The 8,178-nt window shown below is 48.2% G+C and overlaps 1 protein-coding gene across 1 annotated transcript; it reads right to left on the bottom strand.

Moving 5' to 3' along the window:
- Positions 1-6,955: 6,955 nt before the first annotated feature.
- Positions 6,956-7,992, bottom strand: LOC132881953 (protein NYNRIN-like). The gene has a single exon (XM_060915059.1). It carries the CDS (start codon positions 7,863-7,865, stop codon positions 7,044-7,046), a length of 822 nt encoding a protein of 273 aa, XP_060771042.1. The 5' UTR covers positions 7,866-7,992; the 3' UTR covers positions 6,956-7,043.
- Positions 7,993-8,178: the final 186 nt, after the last annotated feature.

The raw sequence follows: 8,178 nt of genomic DNA, 5'->3' as shown, positions 1-8,178 counted from the left end.
CCTAACCTGCATATCTTTGGACTGTGGAGGAAACCTGAGTACATCCACGCAGACATGGGGAGAACATGCAAACTCCACACAGAAAGGCCCTCACCAGCCACTGGGCTCGAACCCAGAACCCTCTTGCTGTGAGGCGACAGTGCTAACCACGACACTACCCCACACAATAAAAGTTCCACTATTAATCAGTGTTAAATGAGCTCTTCTACTATCTAATATCCAGCATCCTGGGTTAAATGAAGAATTCACATTGATGAATCTCATCTCATCTTCATCCGCTTATCGGGGGCCGGGTCGTGGAGGCAGCAGTCTGTGCATGGAAGCCCAAACTTCCCTCTCCCCAGACACCTTGGCCAGCTCCTTGGGAAGAACACCAAGGCATTCCCAGGCCAGCCGAGAGACATAGTCCCTCCAGCATGTCCTGGGTCTTCCCTGGGGCCTCCTCCCGGGGGGACATGCCTGGAACATCTCCCCAGGGAGGCATCCAAGAGGCATCCAAAAGAGATGCCCGAGCCACCTCAGCTGATTCCTCTCAATGTGGAGGAGCAGCGGTTCTACTCCAAGCTCCTCCTGAGTGACTGTGCTTCTCATTCTATCTCTAAGGGAGCACCCAGCCACCCTGCAAAGGAAACTCATTTCGGCCGCTTGTATCTGCGATCTTGTTCTTTCGGTCATTACCCAAAGCTCATGACCATAGGTGAGAGTCAGAACATAGATCGACTGGTAAATCGAGAGCTTCGCCTTTTGGCTCAGCTCATTCTTCACCATGACAGACCGGTAAAGCAACCGCATCACTGCAGAGGCTGCAGCAGTCCGCCTGTTGATCTCACGCTCCATCCTTCCCTCACTCGTGAACAAGATCCTGAGATACTTGAACTCCTCCACTTGAGGCAGGACTTCTCCACCAACCTGGAGAGGGCAAGCCACCCTTTTCCAATTTAGAACCATGGCCTCGGACTTGGAGGTGCTGATTCTCATCCCAGCTGCCTCACACTCAACTGCAAACCGCCCCAGTGAATGCTGAAGATCCTGGTTTGAAGAAGCCAACAGGACAACATCATCTGCAAAAAGCAGAGATGAAATCCTTTGGTTCCCAAACAGGATTCCCTCTGGCCCCTGGCTGCACCTAGAAATTCTGTCCATAAAAATTATGAACAGAACTGGTGACAAAGGGTAGCCCTGCCAGAGTCCAACATGCACTGGGAACAGGTCTGACTTACTGCTGGCAATGTGAACCAGACTCCTGCTCCATTTGTATAGGGACTGGACAGCCCTTAGCAAAGAGCCCTGAACCCCATACTCCCAAAGCACCCCCCACAGAATACCACGAGGGACATGGTCAAATGCCTTCTCCAGATCCACAAAGCACATGTGGACTGGTTGGGTAAACTCCCATGAACCCTCGAGCACCCTATGAAGGGTATAGAGCTGGTCCAGTGTTCCACGACCAGGACGAAAACCACATTGTTCCTCCTGGATCCGAGGTTCGACTATTGGCTGAATTCTCCTCTCCAGTACCCTGGAGTAAACCTTCCCAGGGAGGCCGAGAAGTGTGATTCCCCTATAATTGGAGCACACTCTCTGGTCCCCTTTCTTAAAAAGAGGGACCACCACCCTGGTCTGCCACTCCAGAGGCACTGTCCCCAACCACCACGCGATGTTAATAATAATAATAATAATAATAATAATAATAATTTATTTCTATGTGCATTCCATAAGAATCTCAATGCCCTGACAATAATATATGTAAAATAACAATAACAAATAATTAAATATCTAATGTCCATGAAAACTCATTTACATAAAAACATTTATCAAAGAGAAAAAAAAATCAAGACTTAAAAGTTCAAAAATCAAAGCTAAAAAGATAAGATATGTAAATCGAAAAGATAAGTCCTTTTTTAAAGTAATTAATGTCAGTTGATTCTTTTAAGGCCTTTGGAAGTTGATTCCACAATCTCGGTGCACATGAAGCGAACGCACGCTTTCCATAAGTATCGGTTCTGTAACGTGGCATAGAAAGAACGATGATGTTATTACTGTTAGAGCGTAGTGACCGTAGTGGCTTCTTCACCACCAGTAGATCACTGAGATATGATGGCACCAATCCATTGAGTACTTTGAAGGTCATCAACAAGATCTTGAATATTATTCTCTTCTTCACTGTCAGCCAATGAAGTGAGCATAAGACAGGTGTGATGTGGTCATATTTCTTCTTCAAAGTGACCATCCTTGCAGCTGCATTTTGGATGCGCTGCAATTTCAACAAGTCCTTGTTGGGGAGACCATACAACAAACTGTTGCAATAGTCCAACTTGGATGTTATGAATGCATGTACAGCCAAGACAGCCCCACAACATCCAGAGACTTGAGATACTCAGGGCGGATCTCATCCACCCCCGGTGCCTTGCCACCGAGGAGCTTGCAAACCACCTCAGTGACTTCGGCTTGTGTAATGGACGAGTCCACCTCTGAGTCATCAGCCTCCGCTTCCTCAATGGAAGATGTGATGGTGGGATTGAGGAGATCCTAGAAGTATTCCTTCCACCGCCCGGCAATGTCCCCAGTCGAGGTCAACAGCTCCCCACCCGCACTGTAAACAGTGTTGGCAGAGTACTGCTTCCCCCTCCTGAGGCACTGGACGGTTTGCCAGAATTTCTTCGAGGCCGACCAATAGTCCTCCTCCATGGCCTCACCAAACTCCTCCCAGTTCCGAGTTTTTGCCTCTGCAACTGCCTGAGCTGTGGCACGCCTGGTCTGCCGATACCCGTCAGCAGCCTCAGGAGTCCCAGAGGCCAACATGGCCCGATAGGACTCCTTCTTCAGCTTGACGGCATCCCTTACTTCCAGTGTATTGCCACCACGACAGGCATCGGAGACCTTGCAGCCACAGCTCCAAACAGCCGTGTTAACAATGGAAACAGAGAACATGGTCCACTCAGACTCAATGTCCCCCACCTCCTTTGGAAGCTGGGAGAAGCTCTCCCGGAGGTGGGAGTTAAAGACCTCACCGACAGAGTGCTCGGCCAGATGTTCCCAGCAGACCCTCACCATACATTTGGGCCTGCTAGGTCTGTCCGGCTTCCTCCTCTGCCAGTGGATCCAACTCACCACCAGGTGGTGATCAGTTGACAGCTCAGTCCCTCTCGTCACCTGAGTGTCCAAGACATAGGGCCAGAGGTCAGATGAAATGACAACAAAGTCGATCATCGATCTCCGACCTAAGGTGTCCTGGTGCCACGTGCACTTATGGACACCCCTATGCTCAAACATGGTGTTCATTATGGACAAACTGTGACTAGCACAGAAGTCCAATAAAAAAGCACCACTCAGGTTCAGATTGGGGAGGCCGTTCCTCCCAATCACGCCCCTCCAGGTGTCACTGTCATCGCCCATGTGAGCACTGAAGTCCCCCAGTAGAACAATGGAGTCCCCAGTCTGAGCACCTCTCAGTACCTCTCCCAGGGACTCCAAGAAGGCCAGATACTCTGTACTGCTATTCGGCCCATAGGGACAAACAGCAGCAAGAGCCCTCTCCCCGACCCGAAGGCGCAGAGAGGCGACCCTCTTGTTCACTGGGGTAAACTCCAACACATGGCGGCTGAGCTGGGGAGCTATAAGCAAGCCCACACCAGCCCACCGCCGCTCACCGTGGGCGACTCCAGAGAAGTGGAGAGTCCAGCCCCTCTCGAGGAGCTGGGTTCCAGAGCCCAAGCTGTGCATGGAGGTGAGCCCGACTATCTCTAGCTGGTACCTCTCAACCTCCCGCACAAGCTCAGGCTCTTTCCCCCCCAGTGAAGTGGCATTCCATGTTCCAACAGCTAGCCGCTGTGTTCGGGGATCAGGTCGTCGAGGCCCCTGCCTTCGACTGCCGCCCAATCCACACTGCACCGGCCCCCTACGGCTACCTCTGTGGGTGGTGAACCCACAGGAGGTCAGACCCAAGTCACCGCTTCAGGCTGAGCCTGGCCAGGCCCCATGGGCAAAGGCCCAGCCACCAGGCGCTCGTATACGAGCCCCAACCCCGGGCCTGGCTCCAGAGTGGGGCCCCGGCTGCACCATACCGGGCGACATCACGGTCCTTGTTTTATTAATTTCCATAAGGGGTTTGGTGAACTGCTCTTGGTCTGGCCTGTCACCTAGGACCTGTCTGCCTTGGGAAACCCTAACAGGGGTGTAATGCCCCCAACAACATAGTTCCTAGGATCATTCAAGCACATAAACCCCTCCACCACAATAAAGTGGCAGTTCTAGGAGGGGACATTGATGAATGAACTGTTCAATTTATTTCACAGCTAATAGGCTACAGTTTCCAATTAATTTATTAATTAAAGTTCCGTTCAAGCAGCCTAACATAAAATACACATAAAACATATAAACAGGACAATGTGGCATAGAGAATCATTCATTTTCATCAAAAACAGCAGTTTTTGCGTTAGAAAAACTAACAGCATGAATATATTTAAGGGCTTTTTTGAAGAGAGTGTAATGGAAATTTCTAATAAACACTTCAGAATGCTTAACAGTCATCTTTTCAGTCATTTATTAAAGTAAATCATACAAAGGTATATAAGAAAGAAAGAAAATTAAAGCATCACCTCTAGTGATGTGAGAGTACGCGCGCGCTCTCTGAGTTGTGTTTTTGTGGCTGCTATCTATTATACTCTAAAGGCATTTGCTTACTGCTTGCATCTTCACGTGATTGGCTCAAGATTTTCTATGAAGCTTTGTTAGAGCGTGCACCTGGCGTTCGGGCGGATGCGTAGTTATCAGAACTCAGGCACCCTGCTTATCACCCCCAAGGTCAGGAAAGGTGGTTACATCATGAGAAGATGCAAGCTAGGTTGAACTCAAGCACCCTGCTCATTACCACGAAGGCCACAGAAAAGCGATTACAACATAGGAAAAAACATCTTTCTCAGTATAGGCCACTTGAGCTCAACATACAGAAACACAGAGAATAATAATGTTCATCCATTAAAAATTCCCTCACATTCCCCCCTTTTTATCCTATAGGATAAATTGCTAAAGGAAAGAAAAGAACTGTACACAGTTTCAGTGATAAGAGTTCTCAGAGAGATTCGACTTAACACGTCATTGAGTGTACAGGGATAATGCTAAGGCTGTTTTTATAAGACATAGACATCTTAAATAAATGCTAGCAAGCCATATACATAGATCAGGAATAATAGAACAGGAAACAATCATAATGAAAGTGTTTTAAGTCAGGACCAATTTCATTTCAACTGTGCTGATGTCATGGAACGGTGGGTTATAGTCTTCGTGTGAGTTTGGAGGCCAGTCAGGCAAGTCATCGGAGTCTATTTTCACCATCTGGTAACCGATATTTGTCAGCTGCCTCTGAAACACAGACATACAACATTGACAGAGAACAGGGAGCAAACATAGCATCACAATCACTAAGCCCAGGACCGGTATGGTGGATAGAATTAGAGTCTTCCATCCACTAAACCAATGCCACCAGCTGTCTTTGTCTCCTCCATGTTCGTCTGCTCGTAATTGTTCAGCAACCTTGCGCATCTTGTTCAGTGCCTCAGTGATGTTACCATGATTTCCGTCGTTTTCAGGAATGTACGTACAACAGTGTTCTCCTATCATGACACACACTCCACCTTCCTTTGCCAAAAGGATGTCGAGGGCCATGCGATTCTGTGTCGTCATTAATCTGAGTGCGGTCAATTCAGTTCTCACGCCCTCCATGGCCTCTATGGTTGAATTCACAAACTGCGCCAGCCTATAATGCACCACCTCAAGTTCATTCCAGAGTTGTGTTATCCCGTACTGTGGAAACAGTGCCTGAAAGAATTTCTTCACCTTGGGTTGCAGCTGATGTTCCGGAGGAGGAAAATCATCGCCGACACTTCTGCGTCGTCTGCCACTCGTCTCAGGGGTTGCTATTATTAGGTGGGCATCTAATTGGATCAGAGCACACGTGCCTTTCCAATCTACCGGAAGAAAGTTATACACATAGTGACCACACTTCCACTGCCAGCCTGGGTAATAGAAGGTTGGACCCGCTAACTGAGTTAGATTCCCTCCTGGTCCTAAGTCACTTCCTGTTATCGCTTTTCTGCCTTGCTTGTACAGAGTGCCACTTCGTCCCATGCAAGTCACATTTGGATTTGGGACTGAACCCTGCACAGTGCAAATGGTTGAACACCTAGTTTCCTTGACCTTCCCTACGAGGTTTGAGTTTGGATCACCCTTTCGCCCTGCGCATAAGGTATAATTTATCCCCTTTCCTAATTCATTTACACTAATTTCTACCCTTGGGTCATCTCCCCCACCTTGATACATGACACTACAGTCTTCTACATCATTGCAGACAGCTTCCATCACAGCTCGCCATGCTTGCGCAGTGTCTTCATCCGTTGTGTTGGCGATCTCGAACACGAATGGTTGTGTAACGGTGTGTGGCAGAGTTGAGCAAACTAGACAATTTGACCTGTTAGCTTGTTTAGCTGTAAAATTAGCATACTGCCAATACAAATTATGAGTTGGATGTCTCCCTCGTCTTGATTCTGTGTCAGTCTGGGTTCCCTGTATCGACCACCACACGAATCCTCCCATGAGCCCCATTAGGATCAAGATACTCAGGCCCACGACTGGACCTAGTTTATAATGATTTACCCCCTTCATTTTGTGTTAACTAGGTCTCCGAGTTAACCCTTGCCCTTCTTGACGTGTATTGGTGCTCAGAGGGCGAGCATGCCCTATCAGCCCTCGTCCCACCTCACCGGAGCTTGGAGAAACTCGGGACTTCTGAAACGAGTTTTACTGACTAGATACTAAATACTCTTCTCTATTGAGGGTGCAACAGCATAACTGTGCTGTCACGCTCAGTCCCGTGGAACTTGCTCGCCACGTGGTTTAGATCAAAGCAGGAAAGCGGTCATGTAGGGCACCTTCTGAATGATAGTCGCTTACCTCTCCTCCTGAGTCTCGGGTTACCACTTGTCCCACCTTATGGTTGGGGTTCTGTCCTCAGATGTACTTAATTAACACTTCTTTCTCCTCGAGCTTTAGTCAGCATCTGGGTCACTTAGGCCTTCTTTTCCCTCCTGCTTAGCCGGTTCAGGAACCCTCCTGCAGTGGCTAGCGTGGATCCACGTCACTCTGCCTGTGACTTTCACTGCCGTTGGGGTCGTGAGCAGGACCTGGAATGGGCCGTTCCACCGTGGCTTGTTCCACTTGGTTCGTCGGAAATCCTTCACCACGATCCAATCCCCTGGTTGTAGATCGTGCAGAGGTCCCTCAGCGGGTTTGGGAAGTGCTTCTTTTACCTGTTTGTGGATAGATTTCAAAGCAGAGGACAACGTTGCACAGTAATTCAACATTGCATCATCACACAGTGTGGTGTCCGGCAGTGTTCCTTGAGCTAGCCCTATCCCCATGTTGGGTACTCGTCCAAACAGAATTTCAAATGGGCTTAACCCATGTTTAGGCCTAGTTTGCATCCTCATTTGTGTGAGTGCTACAGGGAGGACCTTTGTCCATCCTAGCCCTGTTTCTGCACAAGCTTTGCTTAGTTTATTTTTAAGTGACCCATTTTCCCTCTCTACTGCTCCCGCACTGGCAGGATGATAGGCACAATGTTGTTTCAGGTCTATCCCTAGGAATGCTCCTATTTTCTTTAGGGCTGCATTAACAAAGGGTGTTCCATTGTCACTTGAGATTTTGCTAGGTATACCCCACCTAGGAATTACATCTCTCAGGAGTGCTTTGACTACTGCCTCTGAGTCTTGTTTAGCTGTGGGGAATACTTCTACCCATTTTGAAAACATGTCAACTATTACCAGGCAGTACCTTTTCCCTTCACTAGGTGTCAGTTCAATAAAGTCCATTTGGAGGTGATCAAATGGTTTGTCTGGTATTGGGTGTGCTGCTTGAGTTAGTCTGATACCTTGACCTGCATTATGTTGTGCACATATCAAGCATTGCTTGCAAAATTTTGCAACATAATTTGAAAACCCCTTTGTGAACCATCTCTTTGTTACTTCTGCTACCATCCCCCCTTTTGACACATGGGTGAGCCCATGTGCCAATTTTGCATAGAAAGGGTGTTAGGACTTGGACTGTTTTGGCCTCTAGAGGCCGCTGTTATTTCCTTTTCGTGTCTTGTTTATTTTGGCCTCTAGAGGCCGCCACTGTTCCTGT

This window comes from Neoarius graeffei, chromosome 2 (genome assembly GCF_027579695.1).
Source record: "Neoarius graeffei isolate fNeoGra1 chromosome 2, fNeoGra1.pri, whole genome shotgun sequence".
In the NCBI taxonomy this organism is placed as follows: Eukaryota; Metazoa; Chordata; class Actinopteri; order Siluriformes; family Ariidae; genus Neoarius; species Neoarius graeffei.
The sequence above is the reverse complement of the archived record's forward strand: the minus strand, read 5'-3'. Positions and strand labels throughout refer to the sequence as shown.

What these genes read in the sequence shown, in the direction of transcription:
- LOC132881953 (XM_060915059.1), bottom strand. Translation starts at nt 7,865, where the DNA reads ATGGACTTTATTGAACTGACACCTAGTGAAGGGAAAAGGTACTGCCTG.